Here is a 22,500-nt window from a genome sequence, read left to right as displayed (position 1 = left end):
CCTGCAGCACTCACTGACCCCACAGAAGGAATGTAGTTTTCAACCAGAAAAAAGCTATTTCACAAAGGGAAAATACAACATTCAAAGAGAATCCTTATTCCTATTTGTTATCAACAAGATGGATCAGGTTGATTTGGTTCTTTTTAAGCTAGTGAGTAAAGCTGGGACAAAGCAAACCCTGACACTACACTTGGAACAGAGAGGACAGGACTGGACACAGCTCCAGCAGTTGAGAATCAGAAGTGTTTCCTTCTCTGCTGGAGGGTGTAGCATCAGAGCTCTTCACTGTCAAGCCATGCTGGCAAAGGAAATGAGCCCACCTGCACCCTTAACCTTCACCACTTGAAGCAGAGCTCATCAAAAGCATTTGCTTCCGAATCTCATGAATGTGGACAAACCAACTCTATACTCCTTTTGAGCTTACTCTGACCCTAAGTAACTAAGGTATCACAGCGCAGTCAGCTGCACCTGTCCCTCCACCACCTCCATTCACAACCAAACACTGGTGCTGTTTTATGTTGCATTAACCCCTTCTACAAGAAAAATAAGCAGTTTGTGCCCATCAACCCGTACATACACTTATTTTTTTTTTTACCCTCCTACCAATTACTTCTGCACTCTGTGAGGAGTATGGGAAAAATGTTCATGCCAGAAAGTCTTCAAAGGCAGCATTACTTACTACTGAGGTAGTAGACGTCAGGAGATCCAAGGGTTGTGCCTTGAGGAGGCCCAAAGGTCTCACCTCTCCTTTGCTCTATGATATTCCAATTCCAATTCACATTTTCCCCCTACCATACAAAGGATGAAAATCACGGAGAGAGATCTGGGTGGGCATTATTCATCTTTGACAGCACTGAAACAACATATGGAAAAGGTTCCTTCGTTGCTATTTCTTTTTCCTCCACTAAGCTGGAGCTCAGGGAAAAACAGAAGACAGTGTCCCACCCAACTCCTGACTGGGAGTGACAGAGACTGGCTCGGTCACAGTGCTGAACTAGTTGAGCTTTTGGGAGAATTGCTTTCATTTCTGGAGGGAAAACAAAAAAAAGAGGAAATGAGTAATCCTATAAGGAGAGGGCCTGCATGTTTCTTAGAGCCTACCACTGAGAAAAGGGAGTGCTATTGTAAAAGGAGGTTGCATTACTTCGGTCTTTCTGAGAAAACTTTAAATATACCCAGAAGTGCAACAAGCGCAGAAAATAAAACTGTTTCTTCAGTTGCATAAATGCCCTATTTGCAGCCTGGCTGGAAGAAGAGATACTGCAGTTTAGCAGTATTAATTATCCTAATTAACCCTTGTTCTTACTAATGACGCATTATTAAAAAAAATAAAAATAAAGCAAACACCTTCAGATTCACGAGGAGTAGTTAAATCTTATGTGAACAGCCACAGTTTTAAACAGAACTATACACATATCAGCCTCCAGGCTGGTCAGTAACAAAAAAACTGCCACAGTAACTGGCCATTCTTTCACTGGTGCCACTATCCAGCTCTGTCCACAGTCTATCTTCCCTTGCCAGATTGCTTCAAGTGTGGACTTCATAGAATCAAAAAATCATTCGAGTTGGAAGGACCATTAAAGGCCATCTAGTTCAACACTCCTATATGAACAGGGGCATCTATAGCTCAGCTATGGTGCTCAGAGCTCTGTCTAGCCTGACCTTGAACATCTCCAGAGATAGGACAACCACCACATCTTTGGGCAGCCTGCTCCAGTGCTTCACTACCCTTATCATAAACATTTTTTTCCTTATATCTCCCCTTCTCCTATCACAACAGATCCTCCTAAAGATTATGTCTACTTTTCCTCTTATGCCCCCTTTTACATCCTGAAAGGCATTCTCATGTCCCCCTGAAGCCTTCTCTTCTCCAGCTTCAACAGACCCAGTCTGTCCTCATAGATGTGTTCCATTCCTTGGATCATTTTTGTGTCCCTTCTCTGAACGTGCTCCAGCAGGTCAATGTCTCCTGTACTGAGGACTCCATATCTTGCACTCTACAGCTTCCTGAACAGAGGCTGTGATGAGGAGAGGTTTGGCCTCTTCTCCCAGGCAACAAACAGGACCCGAGGAAATGGTCACAAGTTGTACCAGAGGAGTTTTAGATTGGACACAAGGAAAAACTTCTTCTCTCAGAAAGCAGTCAGGCACTGTAATGGCCTGCACAGGGAGGCGGTGGAGTCACTGTCCCTGGCAGTGTTCAATAGGCATCTGGATGAGGAGCTATGAGAAATGGTTTAGTAGTTTGTAGTAATAATGGTAATGGGTGGACGGTTGGACAAGATGATCCAGTAGGTCCTTTCCAATCTTGTGGTTCTATGATCTGGATGCAGTACAGCAGGTGAGGTCCTATAGTACAGAGTGGAGGGGCAGTATCACCTCTCACCCTTCCAGCCACACTGCTTTGGGTAAGGTTGGCTTCCTGTGTTTCTTCCAAGCCACGGAGTCGTGCTCTAGACAATACTGCCAAGATCAGTGAGGGAAATGGGATGCAGGAAAGACATCAGGACACAAAGACTTTTTTTAAGGATCAGTAAACACCTCTCAGCCTAGGAGGGTTTGGGATTATCTATCTTGCATCTCATGGGAGCAGATGGAACCAGTTGGGGCTGCACCACTAATCCCCCAGAGCAGAGTGATCTCAGAAGGTGAAAAAAATGCAGGTAATAACTAATTAAATCCGTACACAGACTGAGCATTCCCAAAAGGAGGATCTGAGAATGTAAAGCAGTGGAGCAAACAACAGACAATAGTGTGTCCAGCACAGAACCAATACAAACCAATACAGGGGCATCCTCTGAAACAGCACCTCTATATCTCAGCATTGCTCCCGAGTATTGGAGAGGGCAAAATGGGTACAAGCTTTTCTATTTTTTTTAATCTGTAGAAGAAGGTAATGTTGAGATGCAGAAGAGGATCTTCTGTCTCACGGGTAAATCAGTGCAGAAGTGCTCTTAATCTCCAAGAACCTCCAAACACCTTAATCACTCCTGTACTTCAACAATTTAAATAAAGGGAAGCAAATAATAATCACTTCATTGTTCAAATTGTGATACCAGGCTGCCCAGTTAGCTACCTTTTCACTCCCCAGCAGAGTTTTCTTGAGGATAAGCAATCCTTACCAGCTCCACCACAAACACATACACGATGGGAAAATGCAGGCCTGTAGTTCTCCAGATCCTCCTTATGACCTTCCACGTAAATGGGAATTACTTCATTATCAGATTTAATCAGCAAGATCAGTTGAGATCAACTTTTGTGCACCCTAGAAACTCCTTGGCAAGTAAGCAAAATTGCCTTATAGCTGAGTAGAACTGGACTCTTGCCTGTCTGGGTCATCAGTGAGACACAAACCAGCAAGGACACAAGAAATCTTGCACTATTGCACTAAGTTATGCGTTGGTAAGGCACTGGAACACATTGCCCCAGGGGAGGCAGTGGAGTCACCATCCCCAGAGGTATTCAAAACCTGTGAAAACATGGCACTGTGTGACATGTTTCAGTGAGCATGGCAGGGTTGGGTTAAACTTAGAGATCTTAGCAGTCTTTTTCAATCTTAATGATCTATAATTCTAAACCAACCTGATCAAAAATCCACTGAACTACTTAGAGTCAAATGTTAGGCCTGTTGCTGCAAGCAGCCACATACCTTCCAAAGGAAGGAAAATAATTAAATTAGCAAAGACTTGGGTATGTAAATAAAAGGGAATGACAAGGACACAAAATAAATCTATTTGTACAAACAGCCAATCTCAAGCAAAAGATGTAAACAGTCCTGGTCACCCAAATCACTGCACATCCACATAACTGCAGCACAAACCAGCTTTCACTTCTGATCCAGGCTCTTTGGGAGACTAAGCCAGACTTAAATTAGCATCTACAAAAGGATCAGCAGATGCACCAAGTACAAAACCGTGCAGTTATTCAGCGCACTCACCCCCAAAAAAACAAGCTTACTCTGTTCCCCACAGTCTAAACTGTTATTTTAGCATCAAACAATCTCAGTTGAGATTGGATATATTAAAATTCCCACTATTCATTTTTTAATTGCACAAACCATTTGTTTTATGAAATTTGCTTTCAGGGAGCATTAAATTAGCAAACTCATTTTACCAGAGGACATAAACAGTTGCTTTAATTCTGCAGGACTTTTGCCCCTAATAACACACAGACATAGGAGGAATGCTGCAACAACATTTTTCTGGAATAGACTGTGCATGAAACAGCATCCATCACGTATTGATAACCTGAGATGTTTTCAAGTGTTAAAATTAAGATTATCACAGTGCATGTTTCGTTAATAATATGGAAGTGTTACTCATCCTGATAAGAACATCCATCAGTGGATCAGCTTCTAGCCCATAGCATTTAGTATATTGACACTGCCAGTCACCTCACATGTTAGGATTCTTAGGGACTCAACCCCTCCCCTGACAGCTTCACTGGTAGATCAGTGGATTTCCACGTGACATGAGCCAGAAGAACATCACAAAGGCTCTTGAACACAACACAGCAAGGCCTAAAGTCATCACAAAATGGTGTGGGTTGAAAGGGACCTTCGAGCCCATCCAGTCACAACCCCTGCCACGGGCTAGTTGCTCCCAATAGACCATGCTGCCCAGGGCCCCATCCAGCCTGGACTTAGGCACCTCCAGGGATGGGGCACCCACAGATCTCTGGGCAGCAGAGTCAGGGCCTCAGTGCTCACAGGGTGAAATACTTTTTCCTAACGTTTAACCTGAATCTCCCCTCTTTTAGTTTGAAACCCCTCCCCAATCTTCTATCTCTACCGGACTGTGCAAGTCATTGCATATATGAGGTTTTACTGACTCCTCATGAGGCATTCTGGAACCCACAGCATCCTCATCTTCCCTTTGTGGATGCCCACAAAGCCACATCCATGCTGACAAGCAGTAAAAGATCTCCAAGGCTCTGAAATACCTCCAGGTCTGTGCTTACTTCTCCTGCAGCAGCAGGACCAGCTCTTGGCACCCTTGCCCCGACTTCTTCCTCCAGCATTGCCCAGCTCCCTGCCCACTGACAGGCAGAGATCGTGACAGAACCAGCAGCAGCTTCCCCCTGTGAAAGCCACTCAGCTCTGTCTGCCAGGCCTGGCCACCCTCCTTCAGCTCCTTGGCCTTTCTGATACAGCTCACCATGCAGTCACATAAAACATTTTCAGGAGCCGTTCTTAAGCAGCATTGATGAGGTTTTGGAATTTGTTACTACTGCAAAGGAGAATCTCCCTGCTGTAATGGCAGCAGGACCAATGCAACAAGAAGGTGTTATAAAAGGATGCTCACCTGTCTCTTAAGATCTAGGCTCACAGAAAGACTCCACAAAGGAAGGATGTTCAGCAAGAGATCCTTCCTCAGTGTCAGTCAGCCCTTAAATGAGGTCTCAGAAGGGTGCAGCCAGGCTTCCTCCCTCCAGTCTCACAGATGAATTGCCTTCATCTGTGCTCCCAGGGCTGACCGTGTCTTTTCTGCAGGTGCTCCATCAGTGGTTGAGGCTGTGAACCAGCAGCTGCCATACACCTCAGCACAGGCCTCCCCCAGTAAGCCCACACAGCTGTGACAGGTGGGCTGGCACATGTGACTTCTGTGAGGAACAAAGTAAGTCCAACCACAGCACTCGGAGTCCCGCACCTCCAGCACATCCAGAGTGCTCTGGATTTGTCCCAAAGCAAAGGCTGAAGCACACCTGTTTGCCCTTAGAGTCAACAGCACAAACCTCATTACACCACTACACTGAAAAGAAAATGTATCTGCCTTTTTCTTGAAAACCAATATCCATGTCTGACTAAAGTCATTCAGGAAGCTGATAGCGTGTAGATTTTTGGAGATCATTTGGTGAACAGATTTATCAAACAAACTGCTTTTACTGTGGACTGATAAAATGCAACCAGGGAGAAGAGCCTTTCCCCTCCCAAATGCAGCCCTCATCAGCTTCAATAAACACACCAAGCCAATTAGCAGAGAGGTGACAAAAGCAGTTTTCACATGAAGCCTGCTATTTTTGGGGAGGGAAAAAAAATGAAAAAAAAATAACATCTACAAAAAATTATCTTTGTGCTCTCAAAACCAGAAGAAGCTCCATAGAAAGCTCCTGAAAGCTACCAAGGGCTCACCTGCAGGGTGTGGATGGGATTTATCAGGATTCAACTGGCTCAGTGCCGGATCAGCTCCCTCAGGTAAAGTGCTGCTCACATTCAGCACTTGCCAAATAAAAGCCAAAAAACATTAATATTAAAGTAGGCCCAGGAAGTGAAGTACTACTGGGGCTGTATTTCCTACAGCTTTATGTCCTCCAGCTGGGTTTTCCTATGTCAGAAAAGGCAAGAGCTCCAATCAAAGCTATTTCTATACCTAGAAACCTAAGTCTTTGGCATGCCTTCCTATGGTGGATGCTCTGAGGTCTGCAAATGGTTAAGATCACATTACAGACTTCTCTACACTGCAGCAGTAGTGAAGGAATCTTTCTCCACTAACATGAAAATTTGTGAAATCAAGTAGATCCAATGCCACTGCTGTTCTGACCAGCTCACCTGAAATTATCTAATGACCAGGAAAGTTACTGCAGGAGTGGATAGAACTGCTGCAGCAGCCACAGCATTATAATCACAATGCCTAATTCCATGTGGACATTCAGCTGGAAATTAAATGACCACCTTGGATTCTGCCATGCCCACCACCGGCCAACATGAGTTTGCATGATTCATCTGCAGTGAAAGTAACTCCAGCCGTAGGGTTTGAGATGCACACACAATATGAGCAACAGTTGTTGGCTAAACTTCCAATGCCTACAGTGAGCTAGCACCAAAAATAGCTAGCCCTATTTTCATTAACACTGTGAATGACCTCCAGTTCTTTAAACACATCACCAGCTCCCACAGCCTACACAGAGCAGCAGTGGCAAGAAAAGCCACTGACCAGGGTAACACAAAGGTGAAGTTTTATCTAGGGTTTTGATTTAGTAGTTGGGTAGGGATAGTGATAGGAGGATGGTTGGACTAGATGATCTTGTAGGTCCTTTCCAACCTTATGAACCTATGAACCTACCAGCAGGTATTTCATTGCAGGTAGTTCATTGCAAGAAATGAGGTAAAAACTGAGAGTTTTACATTTAAAGCACAGATAGTCAAAAGACCAGACTCTTACCCACATCCCATCATAGGCTTCATTAGTGCAAATATAGGGGGATATGCAACACACCACAACACTGAGTCCTGAGCCTTCAAATACTCCTGAGCACAGGAAGCAATCACTATGAGATTAGATCAAGAGCCCATAGTACAAGAAGCCATGGAGAGAAAGTCCTTTCCTTCTTTAAGCAGCAGCTGCAATGTGCCTGGTCACTCCACCTGCTGCCCAAAGGCATTCTTCCTACACCCACACTCCCCTGCAAACATCACTGTTTAAAGAACTACTGAAGAAAACAGCTCCAGAACTCTTCACATAGCTCAAATACTTCACCCAAAAGGAATTTTGATTCTTACATCTCAGATTGCACCAGTTCTCAGCACAATGCACGCTCACGTTCACATTGTGGTGCTTGAATTGTGCAATCAGAAGGTATGGAGCTGCAGAGCTCCTCATGGGCCTGGGACTACAACAAGATCTCCCAGCTCTGGATCTGTCTTCCTGTGAGAAAGGCCATGCTGGTCCTCCACTTATCCTTTCAAAGTGCTTTTCCATAGCCTACATAAAAATGAAATCCTCCTGTAGCCAAGAGACACGTACCTTGAAGCCTATGCTGTTTCTTCCCAGCACTGAAACTACTGAATTTTTCTACCTCGCCCCAGAGAGAACATAACATATTATTAACAGCAGCAGCTCCACAGTAATACTGAGTCAAACCAAGCAGAGAAGCTGTGTGGCTGCATGAGGTCCACAGGGTTTTAAAAACAACATTCTTCACAGAGCATCAGTAGCTCTCTGGGATAGTATTGCTATTTGAAACCTGGAAAGGCCTTTCCATCCCAGAGAGCCACATCACCTCCTTACAATTGGGCAGCATCCAAACTGCTGCTGAAATCTTCCAAGGGAATAGATCAAGCTTTGTACTCCTCATCAAGGATACTCAATACAAATCCATTCATCACCTTGAGATGCAGACAATTCATGTCTCAGATGAACCTCCTCCAGGTAGAATGGTAGGGTTGTGCGTTTCCCAAAGGCCTTCAGCTGATCAAACACAGCCACATCGGAGGCAAACTCTGAACACCCAGAAGTGCAGAAAAAAGCAAGTAAATGGACAGAAAGTATCATAGCCAGACTATGCCACAAGGCTCTCTCTCTTCCTTTCAACACCTGGCAATCCCTACATAGGGGTAACAGTAGCAGAAGGGCACATTCCATCATGAAGAGAGAACTAACGGGCTGCACCATCACTGCCCAAGCTCTCAGCACTGATCTCTGCAAAATGTTTTGGGGAAACACAATGTGATTAGGAAAACACTAAATCTTTCCCTACCCCTTTTCATCTCGATGTCTACAGAGCTTAAACACGTAGAACCCTATCAGCCACCACAGCAGGCACAGCCCTTTCCTGCAGCAAACCACATTTCCTGTCCCACAAGGTACAGTTAGTTCAACAAGACTGGGGACATTTGCCAAACCTGTTATTAGGAAACAGGTTGAATCAGATGAAGATTTCAGCTGCTGTGAAGACACTGCAGACTATGTTGTAGGGCCCACAGACCCTGCATCACAGTACAGCCTCTCAATGCAGGTACACAAAATAACGGCCCTCTTGCTCCAAATCATGACCACACAGCTGAATGCTGGAAAAATATACTATAATACATACATAGATATATACACATATTTTTTTCCTTTTAAATGACAGCATCTGTCTCCACTGCCAGTATCACCATGGCCAACAAAGGTGCATTTACTGCTCTGGTTATGTTACACATGCAGTATGAAGTACTCTTGCTCTGAGACATTTTTGCACACCTTAATGTTTATCAGTTGGCCTGTCTGGGTATCTATATTGTAGATACAGTATATCTATACCAGCATTTCCCTTGTTACAGCTTTCGCTTCTGTCCTGCCCACCCTACACACCCCTTCTGCACTACTTCATTGCAGTAAGAAGCACAGAGAAAGCTCATCGCCAAGAAAGGAGGAGAAAAAGGCACCCGGTTATTTCCATTCAGAGGCAGATCTGCTTTGAATGGCAGCACCCATGTCTGACCTGCATCCGAATGGGACTTAATCACAAACAAAACAGCCCACTCCAATTCCCATTAGAGGTTTTCAAACTACTGTGTATACCTCCCCCGCAACTACGACAAGCTCTTTTCTAACACAGATCTCTGAGCTACACACAAGCTACCAGGAAGCAAACAGCAGTGCTGTGACCACAGTCCAGTGAGATTCAGCTCTTGCTAATGAATGTTTTCATCAACAGAATGTATTTGGCAGCTTTTATATGCTACAACAGTTTTTCAACACTCACCGAAAGGATATGCCAGACTAAATCTTCACATAGAGTCAGAAAATTGAAGCAGGTATTCCAAAAGCAAAGTGACCCCAGTAGCTATTCCTGAGCAAAATAATCACCCCTGCCCACTGGAAGCATGAAACCCGGAATGTTTCCTCTCACCCACATGCATGTGCACACAAGGAACAGACATAGAAAGTGAATTTGATAGTGACTCATGGAGTTAAATACAGTTATAAAAGTTAAATACAACGAAGTGTGAAGTCCCATATAACTCTCACAAACAACAACAACAAAAAAAACAATAAGCGTTTTTAGCTTCCAATTGTGCAATTCATTTGGAATTGAGCCACTTCATCGTGGTTTAAGACAATGCAGGCTCAGAATGTGATTTGTTCTAAGCATCCAATGTCTCTTATCTGAGTTCAGGAAACATATGGAGCTGTGCGTTAAAAGCAAAAGAATCCGACCCATTACAAAAGACAAAGCTAACAGAGAAGATCATCCCAGGTACTAAATCGCTTTTCACTCCTCAGAGAAACACAGCACAAAAACTGCTACAAATAGAAATTAACATTATTCCCTTTCTTGTTCCCAAAGTTACTTAGATCTAACTTACCTGAAAGAGTTTTGCTAAGGGTTATTTAGATAGGATTTCAACAAACAAAATCCTCTTACAGGAGATCCTTTTCCTCAGATTTCTTTAAAAGGATTAAAATTGCTCCCTGCATAACCATCCCTGGTCTGCTCCCGCACACTGTAACCAGAGCTCCCAGCAGCCATCCGGGGGTCCAGCACTTCTCCCCTACCTGAGAAGTCTGCAGAAGTCTTAGCGAAGTTGCTGAAAGCTGTCAAGCACATCAGTCCTACGAGAAAGGCGGAGATGGGAGGCACATCTGGACAGCACATCCTTAAGTATCCTCACGGCTTCTTTTCTTCCAGAGAGAATGAAAGCGCTTTCTGCCCCAATTCAATACTCATCGCCTGGAGAAAACTATCGGTCCCATTGCTTGGAAGGATCACGGACGACAGCCAGGAAGAAAAAGCAGCCGCGCACGCACACACTCAGCACCCCCCCACCCCGTGGGGTGAATGAACCCGACGGAGCGGGGCTGGCGAATGACGCCGACCTACCTGAGCCCTGCAGGAGTGCCGCGGTCCTAAAGGCCATCGCTCCGCCGCCGTCCCGGGAAGGGCTGCCCAGGGAAGGGCTCTGGGGGCTGCTTTAGGGAAGCCTGCTTGCCGTTACATTGGACTCTTGCCCCTCTAGTGCAGAAGGGCCGAAGAACGGGAAGTATTTTCGAAGGAAGGAGCCCAAAACAACGGGTTTGAATATACGTGGATTTTTGGAGCAGGGGGCACTTGCAGCTGCTGCTGATCAGTACAAGAAGCACTGTTCTGCCAGGCTGGTGGTACATCCAGTGCTGCAGCTGATCCCACTTGGGCTACTTGGTACTGGCCTTGGGATCAAACCCTCCCAGATATCATCGCATGACTAATGACAGCCCACATATCCAAAACTCCTTTCTTTCCACAGCAACCAGCCACACCAAGATACCTCTAATCCACTGCACGCCTCTTCCCTCCCTCAAATTCAACAGAAGGTTTTAATACAAGTCTGTAGCATTCAGAGCAGGAGTCTCATCTCCTGCCACAGTAGTTGCTTTAACCAATAGCATGGCATTTGAGGCTGACCCAAGCACTGCTCACCCTGCAGAGTTAAGAGACAGCTTTGGTTCACCTGGGAGCATGTTCAGTGCTTGATCTTGCCTGATCTGCAACCTGCAACCCCAGGTATTTCTACAGATTGAGTGAAGAGCTCCTTGAGAGCAGCCCAGAGGAGAACTTGGGGGCCCTGGTGGACGAGAAGCTGGACATGAGGCGGCAGTGTGCACTTGCAGCCCAGAAGGCCAACTGTGTTCTGGGCTGCATTAAAAAAGAGGTGGCCAGCAGGGACAGGGAAGGGATTGTCCCCCTCTACTCAGCTCTGGTGAGGCCCCATCTGCTGTACTGCATCCAGGCCTGGGGATCTCAGTACAGGAAGGATGTGGAGTTCTTGGAGCAGGTCCAAAGGAGGGTCACTAAGATGATCTGAGGGCTGGAGCACCTCTCCTATGAGGAAAGGTTGAAGGAATTGGACTTGTTCAGCTTAGAGAAGGCTCCAGGGAGATCTCATTGTGGTCTTCCAGTACTTGAAGGGAGTGTCTGAACAGGAGGGGGAATGCCTGTTTACACAGGTTGATAGTGATAGGACAAGGGGGAATGGTTTTAAACTGAGACAGGGAGGTTTAGGTTAGAGATTAGGGGGAAATTTTTCACACAGAGGGTGGTGATGCACTGGAACAGGTTGCCCAGGGAGGTCACGGATGCCCCATCCCTGGAGGCACTCAAGACCAGGCTGGACATGGCTCTGGGCAGCCTGCTCTGGTGGCCCTACACATGGAGGGGGGGGGGGAGGCTGAAACTAAATGATCATTATGGTCCTTTTCAACCCAGGCCATTCTATGAACTCCAACAGCAGCCATGCAGTATCAAGCCAGCTATCCCAGCTTGAAAGACTAATGAAATCAAGGTTGTTGGACTGGTAGACCCTGCTCTCCTCGGGTTAAAGCGTTTCCTCTTGGGCTTTGATGATCTTGGAGATCTTCAGCATAGACGTCTTGTATCAATAATGGATATAACCAATGTATCTAGGCTAGAACAAACTGATGGTGTGAAGAGCAGATGGATAGTTTCAATGGACAAAACCAAAAGCAGCAAATGGCTGCTGAGGAGACAGAGCTGCACATTTATCCTGCAAAAAACAACTTGAGTGGAAACAACCAAGGATAACCACAACTGGTTTTTACTCCTCCGTCCACACAGAATTAAGCCAAACTCTCCTAACCCATTCACCTTAAAGCTGAAAACAAATGTAAGACTTCAGCCCAAATACCGCTATTTTTTTCAGACCTGCATTCCCTTGTAAAGAGTTTCTTATGCTGAAATTCCCAACAATGTTTCAGCTGTTCTCAGATGAGAATCAGACTGGCTGTCAGACAACACATGAAAGATGTTTTCAAGAGTCCTGCCATGAATATCAGTTTCATTGTTCCCCAGTCTGGTCCAAAAGGGGTCTGTAAGGCTGTGACCTTGTTTGCCTTTTGTCCATACAGCTGCTTGCTCAAGTTCCAGCCAACAGCAGCAAGAATGAGGGTAGTGTGGGATACCCTGAGTTTGAGTCTCTGAGCACAGGCTGCACAGCAGAGAGGTGGTGGAGTCTCCTTCTCTGCAGATGTTCAAGACCTACCTGGATGTCTATCTGTGCAACCTAGCCAAGAGAGCTGCTTTGGCAGGGGGGTTGGACTAGATGATCTCTAGAGGTTCCTTCCAACTCCTGTGAGCCCCGTCCATCCATCCAGACCACATGAACTGGTCCCCCCACTGAGGCTAGTCAGGCTCAAACAGCACCCAAGTAACCCTTCTTCCCAAAAGCAGCTCTTTGTTCTGCAAATATCTACAGCAAATACACAGATAGGGCAGCTCCCAAGAACCGCAGCAGCCCTGATAGCACAGTTGTACCCCAAGGTCTCTCAGGCTTTCATCACTCCTGATCTCCCACCTCACCACTTCGCAGAGGGCCACATAAGCAAGAACAATGACTGGGAAAAAATCTATAACTTGGCCTCCTCTTTTTTTCACCTAAAACCTTTTGAGGTTAACATTTTAAAGAGGAAAGATTGGGACATGAGGCTCCCAGCATCTGCACATAATTCTTATCTCATCTAGTTCTGCTGCCTTTGCCAAGAGGAAGATACACCACTACAGCCTCACAGGCACAAGATAACAATGCCTATTACCAGATTATTAGCCAAAGCTCCTTGTCAGCAGGACAAAGAAGAAATAAGGCCCTGAAAATTTATCAGCACTCTGGAAAAGTAAAGCTGTATTTCCTGAATAGAGCCCACCCTGTTAGCAGGTGTTGATTTTACTGATTAGAGGATAACTAGGTTTTGCTGATTTAGTATATAGGAAATAAAAAAAACTTCTGATGACAAAAGGCTAAACCTGGGAAGTAGTTTTGAGCAGCTCTTCATATCGTTGTTAATATCACACCAGAGGGTTGAAAGTTTACATAGCTGTCACGTGAGGACTTTGTTCTTAAGCAAGTTTGTAGAGATGCTTTCCAAGAGCAAAGGAGAAAACAGCTTTTGCTAATATTTGTATAAACAAACAGATCTTTGAGAAACAGGCAATTCGGTCAAAGTCTATCTCCATAATGCCCTTTTTCCTTAGGGCACGTGGGAATATCAGCTGTGTGTTTCAAAGGGAAAGAGGCCACCTGTCCCAACAGCAGCACAGACAAAGGATTGTCCCTTTGTTGTGGATAATCTTGTGGGGTAAGCATGAATCATGGGGACATCGATGTGGAACTTTCTTTTAAGGATTAACAGCCCTTGAAATCCAAGTATGTGTTCAAAGATGTCTCCTGGGGATAGGTAATAATGCATATGATCATACACATTCTCTTGGATCCCTCTCTGTCCCTCTTGCAGGGACAGACACAGTAGCGCAAAGCAGACACAACAACCGGTCCCACCCTCAAGGAGATAAGAGTAGCTCTCCAGCCAGACCCAAACCAGAAGGGAAGCATGTGAAGCCTAGCATGGCTTCAGTCCTACGTACTTGACAACTGTATCTCAATCCTCTTTTTTCCATTGTGAAATTGAAGTGCATTGCTCTTCTCCCCTCTCTTGCAGATCCTCTCCTCTTGCAGATCCTCTCCTCTTGCTGCATAAAGTGGTAATATCTAAAACATCTATATTACTAACGTGCTTTAAATACTGTTAAAGTGAACTGCAACTTGGGAAACTGAAGCACTGAGAAATGAAGCAATTTGCCTTGAAGTTTTTTTCACTCAATGTCACTCAGTTTAAATTTGACAATAAGAGTCAGTTAGCATGATCCCTAGTTTAATGCTGTGTGAGCTGATCTTACTGCCTTCTAGGGCTGATGTTTGGCAATGCTTTTCTATTTTTTCACTCACCTTGCAACTCTAACCTCTGTCTTTCTAGGCTAAAGCATCCCCAGCTTGAAGAAGGGCTGCTCAGTAGCAGAACTGGACCAGGATTAGGTTTCAGCTAGAGAACCGTACGTAAGGCTGTAGCTTGCTTGTGTACAAAGCCACAAGTCAATGTGTTTGTACAGAAGTACTAGGACTAATCTTACCTTCTGAACCATGGTAACAATACTTCTTAACGTGTTTTCTATAAAATCTTCAGGATTATTGCATTTTCAGACATGGTAGAAGTAAAACAGTAATTTGTCTGAGGTCACTCTTTTTCTAGGTCAGCTAGAGGCAGCTGTGTCAAATGAGGGAAGATTAAATACTTCCCTGAGACCAGTTAGAGCTCTTTCCACTTGGCAACACTGCCTCCTTGTACATGAATGTAAATAATATACATGTATTTACGCCTACAGAAATCTGTCCAAACTGGGTGGAAAGAGAATATAAAATCCAAATTAGCAAGACTTCTCAGCATTGCTCTTTGTACCTTTTTTGTTGTTTTTGATCTTTCCCCTAGGATTGTCTTACGGAAACAGATGGGGTTACTCATAGAAGAAAGCACAGTTTGCTTTCATCAGCATGAAGGCACAGGGCTTCATATAATGCAGTTTTGCAATACATCATCAAGCATCTCAGAAGTTAAACCCTTCCCCATCTCCATAGGGAATGTTAAACAGCTGTGCAGAATAATCAAGCTGATGAGCCCTTTAATTTTTCCACATTTTACATCATTCAATCACCCAGTTTACAAAACAAATATAAATCCTTTGCTTCATACCAGGACAGGTTTGGAGTGGGTGTGTTGCTAATTCACAGTGGTGCAAAGTTTTCCAGTGTGTGAAAATGTACCAAATACATATTTGGAGGCTACAGAAGGATTCACAACAAAGCTAAAACCTTTCTCCTCGTGACTGCACCAAGTAACAGATGCTGAAACCTCTCTCATCTGCCATTCTCTTTTCAGTAAAGACACGTTCCATTAGAGGATACAGTGTGGTTTGATGGCTTATTTCAGAACAGCATATTCAATTGGACTTGGTTGGTACCTTGTGCTATTGTATTTATCACTATACTAGAACTACAGAGATTTGCAGTAATCTCATACTTCATATTTGTACTCCATCACAAGTAACAGAAGGATTTCAAGGATCAAAGTTCCCCAGTTATGAACTGGACTCTTCCTTTTCTCCTACTTCTTCCTTCTTGCCTGTTTGGATGTTGATCTCCGAGATTTCTTGCTACGTGTGTAACAGCACCCAGCTGAGACTGTGAAGTGCTCTGGGACCTTCAGGAGGTAATATTGTTTTCTTAAACCTCTAACATGAAACTACTCTTCCACCAGTCCTGATTCATTAGCCTTCTCAAGGGAAGGTCACTCAGTCACTTGCATGATGGTACATAGTGACCTACCACTGGTAGCCTTCCTTCAAGACATTCGTTAGCTATCTTGGAGTGCTTATTAGATAAAAGGATGATTTTTACACCTGAAACTATCTATCCCTGATCAAAATGGTTACTGAGAGTCAGGCACAAATCCTGCTTTGGAGTTTGATAGCATTAAAATAGATGATGCTACCTGGCACAGGGCCAAGGAATGAGTCTCAGTGCTGAGCAGTATACAGGTCTGAGAGGAGACAGTAAAATCGCGCAGAGTTCAGCACATGTATTGGTATTAATAGGACTGGGACCTTTATTTTTGTATGAGCTAGCTTGTGTGCAAAAAACCATAGGAGGTATCTCCTAAATCTCTCCTCTAGTTCTGTGATGAAGATGCTAAAAACAGAATAAGAAACCCAGACCAGCTTACTGGTGCTTTCTGCCAGTGCCACAGTATCTTCCCCATCTTGCTCCCTAGGCAAGCCTGGTTGAATCAGCTCAGAAATAACAGTGCATCCTGCATTCTCACTTCCAGACTCCGGCATAGATCCAGCACATGACAGTGATAAGAGTCACAGAATATCCCAAGTTGGAAGGGACCCACTAGGATCATCCAAGTTTGACCCCTGCCTCCACACAGCACCACCCAAACCCTATGACTGAGAGCAGTGTCCCAGTTCTCCCTGAATTCCCACCAGCTCAAGGCCTTGCCCTCTGGGGCAGGACCTTTCCTTACCCCCAACCTGTCCCTCTCCTGACTCAGCTTCACCAAAGAGCAGAGCACAGTGCAGCCCCTCTGCTCCCTATGTGGAGCTGCAGCCACATGAGGCCACCCCTCAGCAGAGGTTGAGGGCTTCCACTGTTCCTCAAATGCATTGCCCTCCAGGCCCTTTCCCATCTTCATAGCCCTCCTTTGGATTCTCTCTGATAGTTTTATGTCCTAATATTGCAGTGCTCAGAATTGCACCCAGTGCTGGAGGTAAGGCCACATCAGGCAGTGCACAGCAGGACAGTCCCTTCCCTCACCTACTGGCAGTGCTGGGCCCATCACCTTATGTTTTCATCTAGTTTTAAGCTGGACAGAGCATTGCCAGAGAGTGAACCAACAATGCAGCTCTGAGCCCTTCATGTCCTCACAGAACTGTGGGGACTGGAAGGGAACTCTAGATATCGTCGAGTCCAGCCCCCTGCCAAAGCAGCTCCCCAGCTGAGGTTGCACAGGTAGGCATCCAGGCAGGTCTTGAATAGCGCCAGAGAAGGAGACTCAAGGCTCTGATAATCAATATATTCTTGATTTCAGGAAAGCAGCTTCAATAAAGAGAACATCAGGAAGCATTGAGCTTCAGTGAAGGACAGGTCTAGTGGAAGGCACAGCTCAGGAGTGCACAAGGAACATACATCAGGAAAACAAACCTCTCTCCAGCATAAATTGGACAGAGTTTAGCAGTTTGTGTTGCCTTGGACTTATCACTGCTTAGGGGCACAGAGTATATCCATAGTTTTGTGTAGACAGCTAATTTCACAAAAAGATCTCTAGCAGATCATAAAACTGATAAGAAATCAAAGGGAAATGGAGGAAATGCCTTTCTATTGAATACATAGTATTAATCTCGAGTGTAATTTCACAAACAGCACTAATTCAACAGTGTACAGGGAAACAAACAGGTATGTTCTCATTTCACATGTGCTTAAAAGGAGAAATGCTGCTGAGAGTACATTTTCTTTCCCCTTTTTAATAATCTTTCCTATTTGAAAAGATAGTTACAAGAGTAACTATATGTATATGTACCCAGGACAATAATATTGCCAGTATTTATTTTACAATGGCTTTTAAAGAACATCCAGTGACAAAGTCCAGACAGAGCTGGATTATATCATCTAAAACAGTCTTAGGAGCTTACAACAGCATAGAAATTCAAGTCATTCAACAAACCCTCACACTTCTCATTTACAGCACTGGCATTAAAAAATTAGTTAACCTCAAGACAAGAGACACTTCCCACTGCAGAAAACACACTGAAATTTTACTGCCTTCCTTTGTCTCTGGGCACCCAGCTGGAAGACCTAGTTCTGGTTCTTACCACAGTAATATTGCTTGCTGGACCAGCGACAAAGAACACAAGGAACTGACTCTACTAGCACACTAGAGATTTTCAGATTCCTGAATACACCTGGTTAGGTTTATCTGGAACTGCATAAAAGCTGGCATTTCTTTCTTCAAGCAGTGCCTCATAAACAGTCATTCACCTGAGGATGCTTTTCTGAAGTAGAGACCTATTTGTAACAGGTGAGGTAAAAAGGGATTTGAGCCCACACAGCTCCCATTTTTTCATTTTTGCTAGACCACAAATCAGCATTACTGTCTGTAACACTATAACACAATGGAAAGTAGAGCAATAATACAGAGTGACAAAGTCTTTGGCTGGAGCAAATGAGGACAAACCCAAATGCAGAAGCTATGGACACAAAACCAAAGGGAAAAAATTTGCTTACTTTTGAAAGACCTCAGGTAGGAAGGGATCTCCAGAAAAATTTCAGCTCCACCGCCAGCCCTTAAATGAGGGCTGGCAAGGGGTGGATCCTGCCTCTACTCCTTCAGGTCACTCAGGTACCTTGCATATACCTGAGCTGCCCTGGGCTGGCCCTGCCTTCTCACCAGCTGCTCCATCACTGTTCAGGCCGTGACTGAGCATTTCTGCTACACAGTCATTCCCTGCCCTGTTCTGTAGTGATCCTATAGGTGCTATTTCATACACAGCGCCCTTCCTACATGTTCTCAATCTGAGCTGCTGTCACCTATGGAGAATCTTCATTACTACCCTGTTAACAGTTTCTTGCTTCACGTGCTAGCATTACATATGCTTGTCATATGTAATTAGACAAACCACCTTCCTCTTTCATGCAGTGACAGATAAAATTATGCTCTTTTTTCCCTCGCTTACTGAATCTGCTTCAACACAGCACACCAGCTATCTTCCACATCACTTTCCCTCCACAAAGAGCACCTTCTGACATGAGAGAAAAAGCAGATGCGTTCAGTCCCAAGGTGGCCTGAGAATTAACCTGAGGGTGTTGGATTTTCAGCAAAAACAAGTGCCACAAATGGCATTATGATTACCTGGGAGAGTGGAGGACTTCTTCAGCTGTTTTAGGAACCCAGTGTCCATAGGTGCTGATGCCTTTACGGGGGATGAGGCAAAGATGCAAAGCTTGTAAAGCCCAGTTCTCAGGTAGAAGTCTGCTCTAAATGCAGTGAATGCTAAGTGAGACATAAGATGAATCAACAGTTTCCCTCTCCCTCTTATCTTTCTAGAATAATATTCCATGCAGTTGAACCAGCATAGTGAAAAATAACATTATGATTTCTATAAGTTTTTTGTGGAACAAGGGATATTGGATCAAATTTTCTCCTGAGCTTGCCCACTGCTCATACAGTAATGAAGAACAGAGGCTGGCTTGCTTTAAAATAAGGAGAAGCTGTGACTTTGAGCAATGTGATCATAAACTTTGGCTTGCTATTTCCCATGCATGAGAAGGTTGAGATAGTATGTATCATTTACTGTGAAAAACCACTGCCATTAATGCCTTTGTGAAGAGAAACAAATCGTCTCCCTTTGAAATCTCCTGCCCACCTTGAGAGAGCAATAGGGTTATAAATTGAGAAAGAACAAATATTGACTCTAGGAAATGTAAAGGTACTTGGAGTTCACCCATCAGTGTTCAAATTACACTTGCCTTTCAAGACAAATGTTTTTTCTTCATAATCCACTCTGATTATTTTTTCAGCTCAGTACTCTTTCTAGGTTTTCAAGATGTTCTGTACCATTTCTGAAGAAGCTCAGATTCCTGGAATGAGGTAGATTTTCCCAACCCAAGAGTTATCTTTCATTTCAGATTGATGTAAGTACTAAAGAAACTGCCTGGGCTGCTCAGTGAGTTGTTTGCTTAATGGTGTTTCTATTTACGCTTTCTGTACAACAGCTCCAGAGACTTAATCCTCCACCACTTACACTGTGGAAACTCAGAGAAGCACACCCCCTTTGGAATCTGAACCTATACAGGACTCAAGAGGGTATAAGAATTTACCACCTAAGGGAAAGGCCTCAGACACTGTTTTCTGAACTTAATCTCACTTTGTCACATGCTTTGCTTCCCCTTTAGAAGTCATAATGTCTCACGTATTTAATCTCTGAAGCAGTGCTTTGAAACTATCTTCTAAAAAGTCTGTTGGAGTCTGCTTTATATTAATTTCAACACTGACTTCTACATTAGATTTTAAATGTCTTACAGAGTAAGTGGAAGAAAATAGATGTGCATGGACACATGGGTGATGTGCCACAAAAGCCATACCTACTTTCAGAAGCACACCAGGAGCCCAGGGCTCAGGTAAGCAGGTATGAGCATTGCTGCAGCTGCCACACACAAAGAAAAGAACGCTGTGGTCTGCAGGGTTAAACCACAGGTGGCTCCAACAGGATGTATGCTCAAAAACAACCGAGGCCTGGGGGTGTTTTGACAGAATAAGCTGAAGGTTTTCCAGTCCATTGCCTCCTCAAACTCAGTGCTGGAGTGCTGTGTCTAAAGAACAGTTTCCTCTCTCCTCTTTGCTTGCTCTGCAGTAAAGTAAAAAATATGTAATTGTGGATGCTTGAAGGCCAGCCTAGTGAACAACTGCTTAAGGCAGAAAAATCTGGTACCTTAGGTCATTTTAGGCAACATTTAGGTTTTAATAATTTTGATTATTTAATTTCAGCAATTTGTCTTAAGCTATGGCAACTCACCATGCTTCATTAAGGGCAAGCTTCCAGGAGGACTAGAGCTGCTGCCAGACTGCTTGAATATTCAAGCAGGGTGCAGAGAAATCCAGGCATTGCCTTGTGTTTACACTGGCATGGTTTTTCAGGAGAGTCTAACGGGCTTAGTCAATATGACAGATGCTCCTAGACTGAGTGACACACATGGCCATAAGTCTGAAGTGTTAAGGGTAGAATTTAGCTAGGTCAAAAGCAGGCTCTTCTTGCCCTGGGTCACTTCCATTAGGAAGATGTCGCCATCCAAGCCCTGGAGCAGTGGAGCTACTCCACTCCATGGAGACTATCCTCACACATCCAGTTGCCTTCCTTGAGCCTTCATTTCCCCACTGAAAAAGCACCTCAGGGGACGCTCAGAAAAAAAGTGCCAGGTAACAGCTAACACCTCCTACAGATAAGGGCACACTGAAAACTTTGGGGGATTCATTAGCATTTATTTCTCTCCATTTAGCTTTTCTGTGGCAACTCCCTAGGCAGGGATCACTTGCAGGCTCTGTATGTACGTTTATGACTGTACAAACCAGCCAAGTACAGAAGAGAGGAGAGATGCATTTATGTTGCACTGTTACATAAATGACAAGAATAAGGTTTTGGAAAGGAATTAACAAAAGCATTGTTTCCATTTTCAAATCCAATTGAAACCAAACTGTGCCGGTCCTCAGGTCTGTACTGAGCCAGTGTTCATTCCCATTTCTGAAGGAAACAATCATATCTGCTCCCTATATACCCAGCAAGGATGAGGTGAGGAAGGCCTCCAGCAGTTAGACGACTTCTTTCTGGAATCTGGCCTCTTGGGTCACCCTGTTCTCAACCCAAAATGCACAACATATCATATCTCCAGATCTGCTCAGCCTCTTGTAAATATTTCTGTAGGTATGGAGACAAAATTACAGTAACAGCAGGTGTTACTAACTTTTGCTGCATCTCTTCTACAAAGTTGCATATGTTCCCTTGGGGAACATGAAGTGAAGATTCACTCACATTCTGACACTCCACAGACAGCTGAGTTAGGGTTGCTGCAACATCGCCTTGGGTGTTTAGAAGAAATCTTGGGTGTTTAAAAGAAAGTGTATGACTTCAGACTGCAACACAGCCTGTTTTAGAAGGTGATACTCACAGCTTTCATCCTGTGGTGCAAAGTCTGACACACGTGTCCATGCTGGGACTGAAGCAGCCGGTCCTCAGCTTCACAAGCAGGCTCAGGCCAGGAAGCACTTTCCATTGAAACATTTCACAGCTCAGATCACCCCAATACTTGTAACAGCTTTTACAGATCCCTAATTTACACTCAGTGACAAACAAACCAAGGGTGTTCTAGGTCCCAAGTAACTGTCTCTGAATTCACTCTGAATTGACACCTGAACAGATTGTCAGGCATCTCTGTGCCAGAAATATGTACTCCGTCCCTATCTGGCCAAAATAGTGAATAACCTGAGATCACAGCACTTCAGACTTTCATGCCTACAAAAAGTGAAGCTCAATCCCAGAGAACAAAAATGAATGACTGAAAGTCACCAGGAAAGGGCAGAGCAAAACACAAGGCAGATTTAGTGCCTAAAAATCAGAATAGTGCCTAATTTTTTATATATATATATATATTTTTTTTTTTTTTTTCCTGAAATGAGTAATCCAACATTCTATTAAACCTTCAGCAAGGGAGTTTTCTACATAGGTCCAAGAGGAACCAGTTATATTGGTGACCTGAGAGACACACCTGCAGGGACAAAAACACCAGAGGAGGAAGACAGGACATTGAAATGCACATGCCAAATGAAATTTGTTTATGAAACATCTTAAGAAGGGCATTGAGATACT

At 44.3% G+C, this 22,500-nt stretch overlaps 1 protein-coding gene across 1 annotated transcript in view; it reads right to left on the bottom strand.

The window, feature by feature from the left end:
• Window positions 1–10,359, bottom strand: part of EVA1A (eva-1 homolog A, regulator of programmed cell death) — a 196,531-nt gene extending 186,172 nt beyond the window's left edge. The window contains exon 1 of the mRNA XM_065730432.1: window positions 10,260–10,359. Within this exon, the coding sequence (XP_065586504.1) occupies window positions 10,260–10,359 (100 nt within the window). The remainder of the gene's footprint in view (window positions 1–10,259) is intronic.
• Between the last annotated feature and the right edge of the window lie 12,141 nt (window positions 10,360–22,500).

The sequence above is a fragment of the Cyrtonyx montezumae genome, unplaced genomic scaffold (assembly GCF_038088225.1).
Source record: "Cyrtonyx montezumae isolate F1298 unplaced genomic scaffold, pur_monq_1.0 scaffold_13, whole genome shotgun sequence".
NCBI lineage: Eukaryota > Metazoa > Chordata > Aves > Galliformes > Odontophoridae > Cyrtonyx > Cyrtonyx montezumae.
Note: the sequence above shows the minus strand (reverse complement) of the source record. Positions and strands in the feature narration are given on the sequence as shown.